Genomic DNA, 21,091 nt, shown 5'->3' with positions numbered 1-21,091 from the left:
ACCCAGGAGGACTGTGCCTCGGTGGGGGGAGGTAAACCATCTGAGTTCCTGACAGTGCCCGGCAGTGGTCATTCCATCCAACAACAACAGAGGGAGATGCGCAGGTCCTCGTCGGAACAGACGCCATACTCTCTTCCTTCGGACTTGCCAGAAATGCGCAGCAAGTCCTTCGATTATGGAAGCTTGTCACCCTCCAGACAGGGAGAGCTCTACACCAGTGGCTCCGGCTTAAAGGAACGCCGCCGTGGCTATCTTGTCCGACAGGTAGAACGGGGGATTTTTTTGTGTGACCCTTGACTAGTTACTCAGTTATTGCTTGAAATCTTAAAAACATGTCACTAACTCATCAACTCATACAGGCTTCACTGAGCGTATATCCAGAGGCAGTCACCCAGGAACAGGCAGTATCTGAGCTGTCAATAAAACAGGAGAGCGTTGAGCAAAGGGTGTGGCCTTCCCTGATAGGGCCAGCACATAGCATCAGCGACGCAGCTGGTAGAACCAAGAGAGTTGGCAACTCTGTTGGTGGTAAGTTTTGTAAACAGACCTGAGATGTTTGTTTTAAAACTTTAGTCATCATGATTCAATTTTGCTGTCATAGGAGTTCATCAGCAGCATGTCCTCCAACAGAGCATCAGTGAAGACAGTCTGCAAGACGAGCCTCACTATCCCAGGTCGGTCTTAGGTCGTAAAACAGATTTTGACTTTGATTTCTGCCATGACTTAATCTTTTATTTTTTAATTAGCTCCCAGCAACATCACCACCTGGTTCAGGGATCCTCATCTGAAGGAGAACATCCAGTCCATGCGATCATTAATAAGGAAGTCATCCAACAGAAGTTTATCTCTTGCCAGCAGTCTGCTGTGTTCCATAATAAGGAGGCCAGTCAGACATCAAGACAGCAGCTAACTCTGCAAGCATCCAACATCCAATCGCCGAGCGGCCTGCCTGGACACGGAACACTTCACAAACCTACCCAAGATCAGCTGCCCCATGATAGACAATCAGAACCTTCTTCCTTATTCCATCAGCAAGACCTGGTCTCTTATTCATTCAAATACTCCCTCCCCAACTCCAACACCACCTCTATGCCGCTACAGCAGATCCAACCCATCTTTGCCACCCAGAACCCAGCCCCCAACGCCTCTCTGCCTGGTCTGGTTGTTCCTGTGCGGATACAAACCGACGTGCCATCCTTTGGTAGTGTTATGTATACCAGTGTTAGCCAGCTTATAGTGCACAGTCAGATGCCAGGCTTAGTTGGACAGAGCAGCATCAGTGACATGTCCCTTCAAGGTGGTGCTGTGACTGTCAGCCAATCACCTGAAAGGCTCGGACGAGGTCCATGCAGAGCAGGTTTCCACCTATCACACTTCCTGGGTCAGACAGATGGAATTGTGCTGCGCTCTCCACAATGGAGGTTTCCGGATTCTGGTCCAAACACAGGAATTCCTCTGTCGCAAACATCAGGTACCATATCCACCACGGACCCCTCAGGGTGCAGCATGGGAGGCAGCAAGAGGATGCTTTCTCGTGCCAGCTCTTTGGAGATCTTCTTTGTGACCAAGCAGCAGAAAAGGGTAAAGGAAGAGAGGATGTTTGGGCAGATGGTGAAGGAGATGAGCGCCGTCGAGCTGAGTGGAACCAACGGCAGCAACAAGCCAGAGAAGAGTGAAGATGACTGTGAGAGGATGTCTTCTTCTCCTCCGCTGGGCAATTTCCCAGCTTCCAACACAATTGCCATTCCGGTCCGTTCTTCTGCACCCCACCAGCCTGACATGCCCTGCCCAGAGAGTTTTACCCCTCCTCTCCAGATTGTCACTGACTTTTCTCCTGCTTCATGCGATCAAGACTCTCCTGAAGAGCTTGATGTGGACGAGTCTAACATCAGCCCCCAATCCATGATCTCCTCCAATGGAGAAGATGCTGACACCTGCAAGCAGCCCACAGCCAGTGAAGTCCCAACAAGCAGCCAAAGGCCAGAAACATCTAGAGGGGCGGGCCAGGCATTGCTGCTTACTGACATGGCCAATGTCCAGCAGTTTTTTCAGTTTCCAAGTCTGCGCACCATCAGCCGGGTTAGCTGGTGCTTCCTGAACTACACCAAGCCCAACAGCAGGGAAGCTGCCTTGGGAAGTTCCAGCTACAGCTCATGGTGTGTGAGCTCCTATAACCCGAACCCTCTCAACTTGAGCACCAAGGCTGCACTGGCCATGCTGAGGTCCAAACAGAGGACGAATACCCACCACCTGTACACCACGGCCGCCATGGCACCGCCCAGCTCAGGGAAGCTTGTGTCCTCTGTTGCATGGAAGCTGCGGTTTGATCAGGTATGCTCCACAAAGTTCAACAGTCATGTGAGAGACTACATGCAAAGACATACTCCTTATTATTGTGGCAGCTGAAGCCAGAACTGATGCCAGTTGATGTCAGAAATTTTGGAAGGAAGATGAAGGGCTTGGCCTCATGGGAGCGGTCCAAGGAGGAGCATGTGGACAAGGACGTCTCCATCAAGCCAACCTCCACCGAACCAACACGCATCAAGATCTTCGAAGGCGGGTAGGTCCAACACATTGACATCAAATCAATGAAATATCTACTCTAATTCTTATTTCCTCATCTTTACTGCTTAATATTTTTGCAAAAACTTTGAAACATCTACATGCAACGTTTTCTTTTGGAAGTGATCCAGGACTGCGTTAAAACACTCACATGGTATTGCAGCCGTATTGTGTCCTGTCCACTGTCGTAGGTTCACATTCTGCTGACATCGGCCGAGTTCATCAATTGATGCAGCGTTAGAGTGCTTGCTAGCCTTTGACCATACAGGAAGCATTTTAAGAGGCCCGATGGTGCGTGACGCGGTTTTTAAAGTCTTCTTTGGAGTCAACATGACTCAAGTCCACATCTCTCCCTTACGACATACATCCTCCACTGAAGAACATGTCCAAAAGGGAATTTGAATATAAAAGCAAACACTCATTGGAGCATTCGAGATTATTCCTGCCAACTGTTTTTATTGCTAGGTAGGCACACTATGACCAACAAAAATAAACAAACAAATGCAGCCGCGAAGAAGCTCTTCAAACAGAGAACAGGACACAGGAATATGCACACATAAACAAGGCGTGTTGAACTGCACTGTTAAAAAAATCTTATGGTAAAAAACTGGCAGCTCATTTGCCAGAATTTTACCTTAAAATGTACGGTATTTTTTTTACACTGAAAACAGTACCACTTTTAAAAATCTTAAGGTAAAAAACTGGCAGCTCGTTCAACATAATTTTACCTTAAAGTGTACAGTGGTTTTTACACTGAAAACGGTACCACTTTTATTTTTAAGGAACATTTCTGGAGACTGAGCTGCTAGATTTGTTTTACGAATACATTTACAGTCGTTTTTCAAGCACGCAGAAAGTTATTGTTGGAAACACAATAAGATGGAATCTTCGGTGTCCCAGGAACGTGTCACCACCATGATGCTTGCGTCCAAGACGAGTCATTATTCATATTCAAAGTTATTGCAACTGCGTGCACTTCTTACATCTCACGTCTTCTCACATCTGTCCAAAGACAACCTCGTCCTGGCACTCGTCAATGCACCTGACGTGTCCTTGGACTTTGCGCCGCTTGTTACCTGCCAGCCAGACAGGAAATGGCTTTGTGAGTCAGCCACAGAAAGGAGACGAGAGGAACCGGCCTTATTGTTCTGGATGTTCCACATTTACCAGAACTGGACTCACATTTCCACCAATGACACAGGGGGCCTTTACGTTACAACTTTCAGATGCATGCTGACATTTTGCATTAAATCAGAATTACATCTTGGAAACAACTGTAAATTCATGGCTTTATCTCCCCGAGAAAGGAAGAAGAAGAACTAGAGAAAGAAACTTGTGTGACTGCTAAAGGAAATTCAAGTTACTCATGACTGCGCTTGACTTCCAGGTACAAGTCCAACGAGGACTACATTTACGTGCGTGGGCGGGGTCGGGGGAAATACATCTGCGAGGAATGTGGCATCCGCTGCAAGAAGCCCAGCATGCTGAAGAAGCACATAAGAACGCACACCGACGTGCGGCCCTACATATGCAAGTTCTGCAATTTTGCCTTCAAGACCAAAGGTGGAGCTTACTTCTCCCGTTTCCACTGTATATGACACATTAAATACTTTACTGTGTTTTTTGTGTATGTGTGTGTGTGTATGTGCGTGCATGCAGGAAACCTGACCAAGCACATGAAATCCAAAGCTCATCTGAAGAAGTGTCTGGAGTTAGGCATGTCCATGTCCTCTATGGAGGAGGTGGAGGCAGAGGACGCAGGTACAAAATGTCACCAAGCATCCGCCGTGTCCGTAATATGATGATCACTCAGCTAAAAGACACTTTTGTATGTCTTGTAGATGCGGGCGAGGAAGGTCGGAGCTCGTCGGACAAGATGGCAGTGCACCAGTTCTCCGATGCAGACGACTCTGAGGGCGGCGAGGACGACGGGGATGACGATGAAGACGATGAGGACGACGATTATGACGGTGACACCACCCCCAAGACGTGCTCGCGCTCCACCAGCCCGCAGCCTTACGCCCTGCCCTCCTTGTCAATCTCAGTCATGGCCGACTCCGACCTGTCGCTGCCCCTCCCTCAGCATTCCAACCTCCTGGTCCACAAGCCACCGCTGTTCGGCTACTTTACCACCGTGCCGAGCATCCGCATCACATCACAGGCTCCGCCCAGCGAGCTAGCTGACAGTGGGTGGATTCAAGAGGAGCACCGGCGAGGGATGCTGGGGAGCGGGCCTTCCTCCTCCATGGATGAAGAGGGGGATGCCTCACCATCCTCTCGTCTGTCCTCGCCCGGGCTGGATTACTCCAGGTGCCCATCACCCATCTCGCCCGCCTCTTCTCCCTCGCCTCGCCAGTACCTGTCACCACATCGCGACCTCGAACCACGGACAGGACGCCTGTCTCCTCGGCAAGACGTCTCCCCTCTGCGTCATGTCTCCCCCAAGAGAGACATGGGGAGATATAGACGTGAGCTATCCCCCAGGAGAGGACATCTGTCACTTCTCTCACCTCTCCCTCGCCCCACCTCCCCTGGCAGTAGGGCCTACAAGCGCGAGCTGTCTCCGCGAGGACGCCACAAGGGGATAATGGGGTCGCATTCTCCTCGACGGGGTTTGCACCAGCACCTCCACCACCAAAGGTGAGATGTTTTGTCTATTATCATGTCTGCTGCGACATAGTAGTAAAACATGTGCAGCTCTGAAGTAGATTTTGCTAGAATGTTCTAGATCAGGGGTGTCCAAACAACGGCCCGCGGGCCAAATGCCACCGGCCGATATCTTCAGTTTGGCCAGCGAGACGTCATGAGTTTCATAAGGAATTTTACCCACAGGGAGATTACATTCATTATAAGAATCTGACAAAAGGGGTTAGTTAAATTATGTCACCATCTAGTAGACATTGTGAGAAATTCAGATCAATGAACTTTAAACGTGCTCTGATAATCAATGTACACAGCATTAATTTATGGCTTGTACAGCCCTTTGAGACACTTGTGATTTAGGGCTATATAAATAAACATTGATTGATTGATTGATATGACCCAACGCAAACATCATTCCCTAGTGATGATGCAAAAAAAAAAAACTAACAGAAAAGGTCAACACGCATGATCACACATAACACAACCTGACACTATTTCCACATTCACCCATTCACACACCGATGGCGGGAGCTGCCATGCAAGGCGCTAACCACGACCCATCAGGAGCAAGGGTGAAGTGTCTTGCTCAAGGACACAACGGACGTGACTAGGATGGTAGAAGGTGGGGATTGAACCAGTAACCCTCAGATTGCTGGCAAGGCCACTCTCCCAACTTCGCCACGCTGTCCCCGCAGGTGCCTTGATTCAGAATCGATTCTTGGGGTCACGATTCGATTCAAAATCGATTTTTTTTTCAATTCAACACGATTTCTCGATTCAAAAACGATTTTTTTATTTATTTTTTTTAAATGAAAACATTACACAACAATACCATAATAATGCAATACAATTTCAAAACCAAACCCAATTTTGGAGTTCTGAACTTGTGATTTCTTGCAGTTTTAAGTGGTAATATTTCACATTTGTCCCAGTTGACTTTATACCCTGATAAACAGCCATATTCAGTGATGACATTATTGATATAGTGTAGAGAGGAGTTAAAATGTGACAGGTAGAGAATTATGTCGTCACAATACATCTATAGCTTATTATACTGAAAGCCAATTTTTATAACATGAATATTATTTTCACTTCTTATTTTTGCAGCTAAGGGTTCAATAACCAAATTAAATAATAATCCAGATGCAGGACATCCCTGTTTTACTCCTCTTTTTAACGAAAAAGGTTCTAAAATATGATTATTGGTTTTGACTGATGCCATGGGCCTTGTATAAAGCATCTTAATCCATTGTATAAAATTATCTCCAAATCCAAATTTACGTAATGTGCAAAACATAAATGACCAGTTTATGCAGGCGAATGCCTTCTCCGCATCAACAGTACATACTGCTGTGGGATAAGGGAGACTTCTAGCATAGTAAATAACATTAAACAATTTCCTTGTATTGTCTGAAGATTGTCGACCGTCCATGAAGCCAGTTTGGTCAGTATGAATTAATTTTCCTATTACATTTGATAATCGTGTGGCTAAGATTTTTGCCAAGATTCAAAAGGATTCTCTCTTCATTCAATACATAGATTTCAGCAGGATCTACACCAGTCTGCTGACATGCAAGCAGAGTAGTAGATTTTTGTAAAAAGCTTTTATAATTGTAAAGGACAATGTTTTGTCAACTGATTGCAATAATGTAAATTTGTTTTAACTTTTAAATGAACCAAAAATATGACTTATTTTATCTTTGTGAAAATATTGGACACAGTGTGTTGTCAAGCTTATGAGATGCTATGCAAGTGTAAGCCACTGTGACACTATTGTTGTTTTTTAAATTGTTTTTATAAATGTCTAATGATAATGTCAATGAGGGATTTTTAATCACTGCTATGTTGAAATTGTAACTAATATTGATACTGTTGTTGATGATATTCATTTTTGTTTCACGACTTTTGGTTTGTTCTGTGTCATGTTTGTGTCTCCTTTCAATTGCTCTGTTTATTGCAGTTCTGTGTTGCTGGGTTGGGTTTGGTTTTGGAATTGGATTGCATTGTTATGGTATTGCTGTGTATTGTTTTGTTGGATTGATTAATTTAAAAAAAAAAAAAAATTATAAAAAAATAAATAAATAAATAAATCGATTTTTTTAAAATGAGAATCGATTCTGAATCGCACAACGTGAGAATCGCGATTCGAATTCCAATCGATTTTTTTCCACACCCCTAATATATATATATATATATATATATATATATATATATATATATATATATATATATATATACTGTATATATATATGAGATCGGTAGGTTGTGAGTTCAAGCCCCGGCCGAGTCATACCAAAGACTATAAAAATGGGACCCATTACCTCCCTGCTTGGCACTCAGCATCAAGGGTTGGAATTGGGGGTTAAATCACCAAAACTGATTTCTGGGCGCGGCACCGCTGCTGCCCACTGCTCCCCTCACCTCCCAGGGGGTGAACAAGGGTGATGGGTCAAATGCAGAGAATAATTTCGCTACACCTCGTGTGTGTGTGACAATCATTGGTACTTTAACTTATATATATATATATATATGTATATATATATATATATATGGCCATGGCCTGGGAACGCCTCGGGATCGTCGAGCTGGACGAAGTGGCAGAGGAGAGGGAAGTCTGGGCTGCCATGCTAAGGCTGCCCAGATATGCATACAGTATATTTACATATGTAAATATATATTTATATATACGTTCCATATATATGCATATTTATAAGCATATATTATACTTTGACTATATATACATATATATATATATATATATATATATATATATGTATATATATATATATATATATATATATATATATATATATATATATATATATATATATATATATATATATATATATATATATATATATATATATATATATATATATATATATATACTGTGTACATATATATATATATATATATATATATATATATATATATAGTCAAAGTTTCTGTGGTTTATCCGTTATACAGTGCTCAATACTGGGTAGAGCGGAATATACGTTAGATCAAGAATGAAACACAGAGACTATTTCATTCCTACAAGCCTGTAAAATCCCCTGAAGAGCAGTGGAAACCTGCGAAAAAGGCTTGTATGGATGAAATAGCCTGTTTTTCTCCTGACCTAACGTGTATGTATATATATATACATATATATATATATATATATATATATATATATATATATATATATATATATATATATATATATATATATATATATATATATATATATATATATATATATATATATATATATATATATATACAAGCGGTACAAAATGGATGGATGGATGGATGGATATATATGATATATATATATGTATATATATATATATATATATATATATATATATATATATATAAACACACATGAGGTCGGCTTTCGGCCCTCGACCAAATTTTTTTAGCCCAAGTCAAAAAGTTTGGACACCCCTCTTCTAGATAGGTTGACATGACTCTCCTGTTGCTTGCAGCCAGCATAGTGCAGCACGAAGCTTGAAGTCAGCTCAACTCGCCGGGTTGCTGTGTCAGACGGAACTCGGCCCTCAAGGACGCCACCAGGCTACAGACATAGACAGAGTGAGTCGCAAAGGCTTTGTCACAAATGGAATACTTCCATCAGTGCACTTCAATAAGTATACTATATGCACTGTGTATTTACAGAGTTTGACAGTTTAGTAATGTTCTAAAACATTTTTTTTTAAACATTATGTATGTATGTGTGTGTGTATGTGTATGTATATTTATGTGTATGTGTATATATGTGTATGTATATGTATATATGTGTATGTGTGTGTAGGTGTACATGTGTATGTGTATGTATATAGATATGTATGTATATTTCTGGGGGTACGTTCTGGGCCTGCCTGTCAGGTGGGGGTCGGCGCCTCAGGCTACTGCATCCAGACTGCGTGTCTGGAGCTCCTGGGTCCCACCGTCCATCCCTTCCGGTTGCCCGTCTTGGTTGGGGCCTGCTGGGTCTAGTCCCTGCGTCTACTGTGGTAGCTTGGTGCTGCAAGGTTTTCCGAGGTGCTGCGAGTCGGCCAGTTGTTGGGGTAGTGACCTTGTGTGTGTTTTTTTTAATTTTTTTAAATATATTTAATTATTTATTCATTTTTATATTTTTAAATATATTTTATTAATTTTTTTATTATTTTTTTTATTTTTATTTTCCCCCTACCTCAGGGGGGGTGACTCGGCGGGGCGGTTGCTGGTTGTTCCATCTCCATCGTTGGGGTCCCTGCGGGTGGGGTGGGTGGTTCCCGTGGCCCCGTGCTGGGTGGTCCTGTGGTGGGGTGGCCGGGGGCTGGCCTCGCCGCGCTCTCCGGGGGTAGGGGGGGGGGCTCGTGGGGGCCCGGTTGCCGGTGGGGCGGGGGCGGTCTTCCCGTCCGGTTGCGGGGGGTCTTCGGGCCCCTCGGGCAGGGCGTCCCGCCTTTCTGCCCGTGTGGGGTATGGTCTCTCGCTGGCTCGGGGTCTGGCTGTCCCCTGCTTTTCTCGTGCCTTGTCCTCTGCCGGGTGCGTCTGTCTGCGGCCTGCTGCTGGCCCTTGTGGGCAGCGCGGTGGGCCGGGCTCTGGGGTTCCTGTCACTGTCCGGCTTGGCTGCGTGGGGGCGGTGGTCCCTGGTTCCTTGGGCACCACACCTACTGTTTGTGGGTTGGGCTCTCGGGGAGGCTGGGGCTGTACTCTGGCTCCCACACACACTGGGAGTCAAATGTATTGTACACACAAATCCACATATACTCACATACATACATACACACATACATAGATACCTACGATCCCACATACATATACAAATACAGTACATATTTACACACTCAAAGTTCGTACATCCACACGCACATTCATTATACAAACATACTGTATACACATACTGTACATATACATTCACTGTACAAATATACATATACACATACTGTACATATACACTCACTGTACAAACACATAAACACATACTGTACATATACATTCACTGTACAAACACACATACTGTATACACGTACTGCACATATACATTCACTGTACAAACACACACATACTGTACATATACTATACATATACATTCACGGTACAAACACACATATACACATACTGTACATATACATTCACTGTACAAACACAGATATACACATAATGTACATATACAAGTACATATGCACACATACACTCATGCACATAATCACGTTTCATCAAACATATATTAATGTTGTTGCCCTAGGGTAAACTGGGTATAACACATGGCACTCTGACAAAGCTTAACCTATTGTTACTATAACAATCTACAAGGTTAATGTAGGTTGCTTCTCTTTCTTCCCCCCCATTTTTCTGCATTCTTTCGTATCTCAAGTTATCATTACGTATATGTATTGTTGCATTTGAACAACTGTATTGTTGATAATAAAGGTAAAGTATTGGTATTGTTCATTATCAATAGCGCTATTTCTATTGGTATTTGTATTGCTCCATTTTTAGTGTAATAATGCTCATTGTCATTTCTGTATTATTTTTTATTTTCGCTAACTGCTTATTTGCTATTACTTTTACCATCATATTTGTACATGTCGTGTTTGCTGATGTTGCTCTATTGTTGTTGTTGTGTTTGCTGTTTTTGTTTTTGTCTCTCTGTCTAATCCCCCTCTTGTCCTCACAATTCCCCCCTCTGTCTTCCTTTTTTTCTCTTTCTATCCCCTCCTGCTCCGGCCCGGCTGCACCAAATGATAATATAAATACATTTAATAAAGTTAAATACAAATAAGGCAACAAGAGAAGTATCCTACACTTCTCTTTTGTAAAGTAAATCTGAACAGCCGATATGGGCATCTACATCAACTATATGATTTACCTGAGAAGCTGGACAGGACATTGAAAAAAATAAGTAATGTTCTAAAACCATCGCTGTCCTTGCACACCTACTGTATATAAAATCACTATCTTTACCTTTTTTTCTGTTCACTACTTTCCATCATTACGGGTTGATCCTCAGCCACCATTATTGAAAGTTCAATCAATCAATCAATGTTTATTTATACAGCCCTAAATCACAAGTGTCTCAAAAGGCTGCACAAGCCACAACGACATCCTCGGTACAGAGCTCACATAAAGGGCAAGGAAAAACTCACCCCAGTGGGACGTCGATTTGAATGACTATGAGAAACCTTGGAGAGGACCGCATATTAAAGTACCAATGATTGTCACACACACACTAGATGTGGTGAAATTTGTCCTCTGCATTTGACCCATCCCCTTGGGGAGCAGTGGGGAGCAGTGGGCAGCAGCGGCGCCGTGCCCGGAAATCATTTTGGTGATTTAACCCCCAACTCCAACCCTTGTTGCTGAGTGCCAAGCAGGGAGGTTATGGGTCCCATTTTTATAGTCTTTGGTATGACTCGGCTGGGATTTGAACTCCAACCTACCGATCTCATATGTGGGTGACCCCCCCCCCCCCCCCCCCCCCCCCCCCCCCCCTCTAGGGGAGACCAAAAGCAATGGATGTCGAGTGGGTCTGACATAATATTGTGAAAGTCCAGTCCATAGTGGATCCAACATATCAGCGAAAGTCCAGTCCATAGTGGATCCAACATAATAGTGAGAGTCCAGTCCATAGTGGGGCCAGCAGGAACCATCCCGAGCGGAGACGGGCCAGCAGCGCAGAGATGTCCCCAACCGATGCACAGGCGAGCGGCTCCACCCCGGGTCCAGACTCTGGACAGCCAGCACTTCATTCATGGCCACCAGACCTGTGTAACTCCCCCTCCACAAGGGAGAGGGGGGCAGAGGAGAAAAGAAAAGAAACGGCAGATCAACTGGTCTAAAAAGGGGGTCTATTTAAAGGCCTACTGAAACCCACTACTACCGACCACACAGTCTGTTAGTTTATATATCAATGATGAAATCTTAACATTGCAACACATGCCAATACGGCCGGGTTAACGTATAAAGTGCAATTTTGAATTTCCCGCTAAACTTCCGGTTGAAAACTCCTTTGGATATGACGTATGCGTGTGACGTAGCCAGTAGAACAGAGGTATGGCTCCCCCATTGAAGCCAATACAAACTAGCTCTGTTTTCATCTCATTATTCCACAGTATTCTGGACATCTGTGTTGGTGAATCTGTTGCAATTTGTTCATTGCATTATGGAGAAAGAGGCTGAGCAAGCAAAGAAGAAAGTTGTCGGTGCGAAGCGGAGTATTTTGCGAGGGGAGTCAGCAACACAACACAGCCGGTGTTTGTTTTACATTCCCGAAAGATGCAGTAAAGATCGAAGAACTCGGACAACAGAGACTCTTACCAGGAGGACTTTGACTTCGATACACAGACGCCTGTAGATAACTGGGACAACACAGACTCTTACCAGGATTACTTTGATTTGGATACACAGACGCAGACGCGGTACCGTGAGTACGCAGCTGCGCTTCCAAACATTTGATCGCTTGCCCGTACGTGCGTGTCACGTACGTAACTTTGGTTAAATATATAAGCTTTATGAACCTTGGGTTAGGTGAACGGTCCTTTGGGCTGAGTGATTGTGTGTGTTGTGCAGGTGTTTGAATTGTATTGGCGGGTTATATGGACGGGAGCTAGTATACTAGCTCCTAGCTATATCTAGGAGCTAGGAGCTAGCATAACAAACACCTAGGTGTTTTTAATGCGGGATTAATTTGTGGCATAATAAATATAAGCCTGGTTGTGTTGTGGCTAATAGAGTATATATATGTCTTGTGTTTATTTACTGTCGTAGTCATTCCCAGCTGAATATCAGGTCCCAAGTACGCTTGCCCGTACGTGCGTGTCATGTACGTAACTTTGGGTAAATATATAAGCTTTATGAACCTTGGGTTAGGTGAACGGTCCTTAGGGCTGGTTGTGTTGTAACTAATAGAGTATACATATGTCTTGTGTTTATTTACTGTTGTAGTCATTCCCAGCTGAATATCAGGTCCCACCCGCCTCTCACAGCATCTTCCCTATCTGAATCGCTTCCACTCCCCACTAGTCCTTCACTTGCACTTTCCTCATCCACAAATCTTTCATCCTCGCTCAAATTAATGGGGAAATCGTCGCTTTCTCGGTCCGAATCGCTCTCACTTCTGGCCGCCATCACTGTAAACAATAGGGAACTTTGCGGAAATGTACAACTGACTATGTCACGCTACTTCCGGTAGGGGCAAGGCTTTTTTTGTCAGATACCAAAAGTTGCGATCTTTATCGTCGTTGTTCTCCACTAAATCCTTTCAGCAAAAATATGGCAATATCGCGAAATGATCAAGTATGACACATAGAATAGATCTGCTATCCCCGTTTAAAAAAAAAAAATTCATTTCAGTAGGCCTTTAAAGGCTAGAGTATACAAATGAGTTTTAAGATGGGACTTAAATGCTTTTACTGAGGTAGCATCTCTAACTGTTACCGGGAGGGCATTCCATAGTACTAGAGCCCGAATAGAAAACGTTTTATAGCCCGCAGACTTTTTTTGGGCTCTGGGAATCACTAATAAGCCGTAGTTCTTTGAACGCAGATTTCTTGCCGGGACATATGGTACAATACAATCTGCAAGATAGGCTGGAGCTAGACCGTGTAGTATTTTATACGTAAGTAGTAAAACCTTAATGTCACATCTTAAGTGCACAGGAAGCCAGTGCAGGTGAGCCAGTATAGGCGTAATATGATCAAACTTTCTTGTTCTTGTCAAAAGTCTAGCAGCCGCATTTTGTACCAACTGTAATCTTTTAATGCTAGACATAGGGAGACCCGAAAATAATACGTTACAGTAATCGAGACGAGACATAACGAACGCATGAATAATGATCTCAGCGTCGCTAGTGGACAAAATGGAACGAATTTTAGCGATATTATGGAGATGAAAGAAGGCCGTTTTAACACTCTTAATGTGTGACTCAAACGAGAGAGTTGGGTCGAAGATAATACCCAGATTCTTTACCGAGTCGCCTTGTGTAATTGTTTGGATGTCAATTGTTAAGGTGGTATTATTAAATAGATGTCGGTGTCTAGCAGAACTGATAATCAACATTTCCGTTTTCTTGGCGTTGAGTTGCAAAAAGTTAGCGGACATCCATTGTTTAATTTCATTAAGACACGCCTCCAGCTGACTACAATCCGGCGTGTTGGTCCGCTTTAGGGGCATGTAGAGTTGGGTGTCATCAGCATAACAGTGAAAGCTAACACCGTATTTGCGTAAGATGTCGCCTAGCGGCAGCATGTAAATCCTGGAGTGCAGGGCCAAGAACCGAACCCTGGGGAACTCCGCACGTTACCTTAACATAGTCCGAGGTCACATTGTTATGGGAGACGCACTGCATCCTGTCAGTAAGATAAGAGTTAAACCAAGACAAGGCTAAGTCTGACATACCAACACGTTTTTTGATACGCTCTAATAAAATATTATGATCGACGGTATCGAAAGCAGCGCTAAGATCAGGAAGCAGCAACATAGATGACGCATCAGAATCCATCGTTAGCAATAGATCATTAGTTATTTTTGCGAGGGCCGTACAGTGATTTGCCCTGAAACCGGATTGAAAGGGTTCACAGAGATTGTTAGACACTAAGACTAAGTGTTCATTTAGCAGGTTCCGCTATGTTGCCAAGATGGGGAATATTGGGGTGTTCTGAGTGCAACATCCGGGTACTGCATTTTGTCTCACATTTTGAACACTTATGTACACAAATAATAATTGTAAATATTCAAGTGCACCAATTGAGACACAGTCTGTCAGGATTGCTCCTCCTATGTTTGTGTTTTCCTGTGTTTGATGTTTAGTTCCTGTCCAGCACTCTTATTTGTAGTTTGTACTTCTTTTTAATGTGTTAACGTGGTAACTTTATCCTTGTATCTGTGCGCTGTTTCTCTCACTTGCTTTTTATTAGTGATCAATGGACTCATTTGTCTCTGGTAGTTAATCAAGAGGGTTTATATTTCAGTTCCACGTGTCTCTGGCTGCAGGTTCATTATAATTGTTTGTTTGCGCTCAAGAATGTATGAGTTTGGTTTATTATAATTTCCCTACTTCCTGTGCACAACTAGTTTTTGTTATTAAATATACTTTTACCTGCATGCCGTCTTCTGTCTTCTGCATCTTGGGGCTCATCTGAGTCTGTCAGAATGAACCAGCCAACAAGTGACCCTGGGGGGACTTCTATCATCCAGTGGCTTGAAAAACTTTTAGCCTCGATGGCTACATGAAAATGTTCCCCAGCTTCTCCTCAAGCTCCTTCCCACTCATCCCTGTTGTGTTTTGGCCTCCCTGAGTACGTCTGGGATCCGTCCCTTGGGGGGGCGGGGCTTTGATTAGCTTTGCAGCTGGGGAGGCACAGCTATCTCCTGCTCCAGTAAGGTCGTCCACAACGACACTATCATGCCTCCCTGCTTGCTACGTCGCTACCAGTACTCCCTCCTGCTTTGTCCACAATGCCGCAAACCGTTTTGTCCTTTCACGGGGAAGCTGCCGATGGTCTTTCCTCTGCTGGCTTCGAGGACACAAAGCTGGGGAGCGGTGGCCGTTCTTCTGGCCCGTCGTGGCGGGGGCGCATTTAGGCAGACCACCAACCTCCCTTGATTTTGGACTTTTTTGTGTCGGGGACTTAAACGTCTTCTATCCGTTTGAAGGGGAGGGGCTATCAATCCTGACACGTTGTTCATGTGTTTGTGTTTTCCTGTGTTTGGCGTTAAGCTGCTGTGCAGCGCTCTTATTTCTAGATTCTACTTCCTGTTTTGTGTGTTTCTGCGACAGAGACGTGCTTCACCTGCTTCTGGCTGCTGGTTCATTGTAATTGTTTGCTTTCAAGAAATTATTATTTTGGTTTATTAGCATTTCCCTGCTTTCTGTTCAGTTCCATGTTGCACTATAGTTTTTGATATTAAATATAGTTTTGCCTGCACGCTGTCTGCTGTCCTATGCATCTTGAGGTCACGTTGCAAGGAGCGCTCACCTGAGCTGCCAACAGCCGAGTCTTCTTTTGTTTGCTTTAATTTTAAGCGTTTAAACACTCTTGTGCCCTTACCAGGCTGCTCCACGTTAAAGGCCTACTGAAACCCACTACTACCGACCACGCAGTCTGATAGTTTATATATCAATGATGAGATCTTAACATTGCAACACATGCCAATACGGCCGGGTTAACATATAAAGTGCAATTTTAAATTTCCCGCTAAACTTCCGGTTGAAAACGTCTATGTATGATGACGTATGCGTGTGACGTCAATCGTTGAAACGGAAGTATTCGGACGCCATTGACTCCAATACAAAAAGCTCTGTTTTCATCTCAAAATTCCACAGTATTCTGGACATCTGTGTTGGTGAATCTTTTGCAATTTGTTTAATGAACAATGAAGACTGCAAAGAAGAAAGTTGTAGGTGGGATCGGTGTATTAGCGGCTGGCTGCAGCAACACAAACAGGAGGACTTTGAGGTGGATAGCAGACGCGCTATCCGACGCTAGCCGCCGACCGCATCGGTGATCGGGTGAAGTCCCTCGTCGCACCGTCGATCGCTGGAACGCAGGTGAGCACGGGTGTTGATGAGCAGATGAGGGCTGGCTGGCGTAGGTGGATAGCTAATGTTTATAGCATAGCTCTGTGAGGTCCCGTTGCTAAGTTAGCTTCAAGGGCGTCGTTAGCAACAGCATTGTTAACCTTCGCCAGGCTGGAAAGCATTAGCCGTGTATTTACAGGTCCATGGTTTAATAGTATTGTTGATTTTCTGTCTATCCTTCCAGTCAGGGGTTTAATTCTTTTGTTTCTGTATGCAGTTAAGCCCGATGCTATCACGTTAGCTCCGTAGCTAAAGTGTTTCGCCGATGTATTGTCGTGGAGATAAAAGTCACTGTGAATGTCCATTTCGGATTCTCGACTCTCATTTTCAAGAGGATATAGTATCCGAGGTGGTTTAAAATACAAATCCGTGATCCACAATAGAAAAAGGAGAGAGTGTGGAATCCAATGAGCCAGCTTGTACCTAAGTTACAGTCAGAGCGAAAAAAGATGCGTCCTGCACTGCACTCTAGTCCTTCACTCTCACGTTCCTCATCCACAAATCTTTCATCCTCGCTCAAATTAATGGGGTAATCGTCGCTTTCTCGGTCCGAATCGCTCTCGCTGCATTGAAAACAATGGGGAAATGTGAGGAGCCTTTCAACCTGTGACGTCACGCTACTTCCGGTACAGGCAAGGCTTTTTTTTATCAGCGACCAAAAGTTGCGAACTTTATCGTCGATGTTCTCTACTAAATCCTTTCAGCAAAAATATGCCACTATCGCGAAATGATCAAGTATGACACATACAATGGATCTGCTATCCCCGTTTGAATAAAAAAAAAATTCATTTCAGTAGGCCTTTAAATCATGTTTTAGTTTTTATGGAAGCCAATAAACATGTACTTCAATTGTTTTCTCTCTTGGTTGTTTATTTCAGGAGTCAAGTCCAGGTTCACAAGAGGGTGGTAACCAGTCCAGTCCACCCCATCAAGTCTTGTTCAGTCACCTTCCTCTCCATTCTCAACTACAGGTACTTCAGTCATGCTCTTATAGTGACTTATATTAAATATGTTGTTATATCACTTCCAGTGTATTTAATTTATGTCATTTATTATACTACTTATAGTGTCTTTACATTATGTTATTTGTAATATTACTTATAGAGTCTTTCAGGGTGGTATGGCTCATTTGAGAGCAGCCTTTCAGAAACTTCAGGGTTTCTGATACAAATTAAATGATAATAATAAATGGGTTATACTTGTATAGCGCTTTTCTACCGTCAAGGTACTCAAAGCGCTTTGACAGTATTTCCACATTTACCCATTCACACACACATTCACACACTGATGGCGGGAGCTGCCATGCAAGGCGCTAACCAGCAGCCATCAGAGGCAAAGGGTGAAGTGTCTTGCCCAAGGACACAACGGACATGACTAGGAAGGTAGAAGGTGGGGATTGAACCCCAGTAACCAGCAACACTCCGATTGCTGGCACAGCCACTCTACCCACTTCGCCACAGCCTCCTAGTTACTGCTGTTGTGTCCTTGGGCAAGACACTTCACTCTCCTTGCTCCCAGTGCCACTCACACTGGTGTATGAATGTGATTGAATGTGTGGTGGTGGTCGGAGCACATCGGAGTGTGGTAAGCGCAAATTGGCTGCCACGTTTTTATCAGTCTACCCGGGGCAGGTGTGGCTTACTACCATTTATATGTGAAAATGGAGTGAATGAAATATTGGTTCTCAGTTCTCACTGTAATGCACTTTGAGTGTCTAGAAAAGCCCTTTAAAAATCTAATCCATTATTATTGTTATTAAATTATGTTATCTATTATTACTGAAAGTGTCTTTAAATTATTATTTATTTTACTTATAATGTATATTAAATTGTGTCATTTATTATATTACTTATTGTGTCAATAAATGACATTAGTTATTATATTACATATAATCTTTAAATTACATTTATTATTCTATTACCTTACGTTTCCACTAGGTGCGTTCACCGTTCCCACTGATTCCCATCGGAGGTATCCAGATGGTCCACACCATGCCAACGTCCGTCAGCACTCCTCAGGGCCAGCAGGGGCAGCAGCAGGCCACATCCTGCTTCCCGCTCCATGAGGAAAGAACGACAGAAGAGCTCCAAAGCAGCAAGGCCTCTTGCCCTCCTTTCACCTCCTCTGCTGAGGGAGGAGGACCAGGAGGTGTGAAGTCATCTGGGGCACCTTCTCCCGCCTTGCAGGGGTTATGGGTTATGGGTAGAGAGCAGGAAGCAAGCGTCCACACGTGCACTAAAGCCATCGCCTCGCTTCGCATCGACCCTGAGGAGCACACTGAGAGGCTGAGAGGCAGCGAGGAGGACCGCCCCTCATCGTCCTCGTCCGCCACCTCGGGACAACATCAGTACTTGCCACCCACCTCAGCGTCCCCGCTCTCTCCTCTGGTTCAGCACTTTAGCTGCCTCGGGCCTCCGCACGCCTCAGGTACCGCCTCCCCGCTTTGCCCCTCCCCTGGTCCAGCGTCAGAAAGCACAGCGAGAAGCAAAGACGTGTCGTAGACGTGCAACACAAAGCAAACACAACTTTTGCACAAGTTAACACACAGTGTTTTATTTAAAGACTTTGAAGAGATTGTGTGTGTGCAGTCAAAAAGGGTACTTTAAAAACAACATTAATAATAAGTATGTAAATGTGTGCCTTTTGCTTTGTGCTTATATTCTTATAAGCCATCAACTAGCCCTGCTCCTTCCCTCTTTTTCTCAACAAGCGATGTGAAGTGAAGAATATAAATATTACGTACGGTTGCACTAAATCATATTTTTTTATGAGGGACATTGAAAAACTAATTATACAACAAACAAATAATACTATTTATTATTGTTACCATGTTTCATAAACTGTACATTTCTTAAATGTCGTGGATGCCTTTTTCTATTTAGAAGCATGTTTTTTGCTATTAGGTCGATGATATGTACACACAATATTGCTTCATATTTCGTCAATGTACACGTAATATATCAACATGATCCATACATTACAGTACTTTCACTTTTCTTCTTGCTTTTCAAGATTATTTTATTCAGCATTAAATGGTCAGCATGCCTTCAATCATTGTAGTTAACCCCGCCCCTCCCTGTTATATACACCCTATAAGCACCGTCCCACCCAGCACCTTCCGCCATTGAGGGGTCACTAACCTTACTCATTACTCTTCATCAAAACATTCCACATCATCACCCAGCGACATAGCATGGCTGTCGCCGAGATACACATCCATCCACACTCCTCTTTAAAAAAATACTTTGACTCTTGAAACTTCTAGCATTTGTCAAATTACTTTCTTCTTACGTGAACAATTACATGTTCATATTTTCACATTTCTCACTTAGATATTACGTGAACAACTACACGTTCATATTTTCACATTTCTCTCTGGAATACAAGAAAAAAAATGACATGTGGACCTATGGTGTACATACATAAATAAATGGGAATACACGATACATACATTATTTATACATAAATACATACAATTAATACATATATTAATACATCCATAATATGACTGGCTTGTTTTGTAGTAGCCAGTCTTTGAATGTTGCTAATATTCAGTTGTATGAATATTTGAAATGTCACATGATGATTGAAGAGTGGACATTGTTGTCCTCGCCTGCTGAGCATTCCCCTTGTAGCTAAACAATATTTAGTCGCCAGCAGGGGGCGTACTTGTCTCAACACAATCAAGAGCAGGAAGAGGAAGGAGTCATGTGACGTATTGTGGGCGGAGCCGGGCAGGCTGCAATGTGACTTATTTGTACTAGTGTGTATTACGTGTGTGTTCCGCTTGTATATCAACTTTCTTGTTTTTCTTATGAGTCTAGCGCCTTCTGGTGTGTGACGTCAAAGCACAAGTCAACGTAGTAAATATTAGCATTAGCATTGTACAGCTATGACCAGGAGCAAAGTGTGGTGATGTGGAGGTAAACAATAACACACAACTACCATGTATGATGACCCGAAGAGGAATGACAGTGCAAACGTGGATTGTTGTTTTCAAATAAATATAAACAATGAAAATCTGTTTGTGCCACCGGACTTTGACGTTTAACCCATCATCATGCTGTGTATTTTATTTGTCTTGCCACAAGCGGGTCTTTGTGTCTGCATACGACGATCAAGTGAATTATGTTCTGATGAACACTTTCATCACCACATAAACCAGTGTGTGTATAAGTGTGTGCTCCATTGAACTCTCGCTGACCTTAAAAGTCGTCATCGCAAAGACTTTTATTGTGAAAACCAAGTCTTCTTTGGAACCCAAAGAGCTATGAGCCAAAGTGTGACAGCGCCTTTCTGTCTGTCAACAAAGGTACTGCCAGCCAGCTGGAGGCCATG

At 43.4% G+C, this 21,091-nt stretch overlaps 1 protein-coding gene across 3 annotated transcripts in view; it reads left to right on the top strand.

Annotated features, from left to right (window-relative positions):
• hivep2a (HIVEP zinc finger 2a) overlaps nucleotides 1–20,840 on the top strand; it is a 141,789-nt gene extending 120,949 nt beyond the window's left edge. For all 3 annotated transcript variants that reach the window (XM_062045033.1, XM_062045034.1, XM_062045032.1), the window contains 11 exons: nucleotides 1–264; nucleotides 360–528; nucleotides 602–674; nucleotides 747–2,331; nucleotides 2,403–2,560; nucleotides 3,950–4,125; nucleotides 4,222–4,323; nucleotides 4,404–5,202; nucleotides 8,676–8,781; nucleotides 17,632–17,724; nucleotides 18,691–20,840. In XM_062045033.1, coding sequence (XP_061901017.1) covers nucleotides 1–264; nucleotides 360–528; nucleotides 602–674; nucleotides 747–2,331; nucleotides 2,403–2,560; nucleotides 3,950–4,125; nucleotides 4,222–4,323; nucleotides 4,404–5,202; nucleotides 8,676–8,781; nucleotides 17,632–17,724; nucleotides 18,691–19,254 — 4,089 coding nt within the window. In that variant the 3' untranslated portion in view covers nucleotides 19,255–20,840. The remainder of the gene's footprint in view (nucleotides 265–359; nucleotides 529–601; nucleotides 675–746; nucleotides 2,332–2,402; nucleotides 2,561–3,949; nucleotides 4,126–4,221; nucleotides 4,324–4,403; nucleotides 5,203–8,675; nucleotides 8,782–17,631; nucleotides 17,725–18,690) is intronic.
• Nucleotides 20,841–21,091: the final 251 nt, after the last annotated feature.

The sequence above is a fragment of the Entelurus aequoreus genome, linkage group LG04, assembly GCF_033978785.1.
Source record: "Entelurus aequoreus isolate RoL-2023_Sb linkage group LG04, RoL_Eaeq_v1.1, whole genome shotgun sequence".
Classification (NCBI taxonomy): domain Eukaryota; kingdom Metazoa; phylum Chordata; class Actinopteri; order Syngnathiformes; family Syngnathidae; genus Entelurus; species Entelurus aequoreus.
The sequence above is the reverse complement of the archived record's forward strand: the minus strand, read 5'-3'. Positions and strand labels throughout refer to the sequence as shown.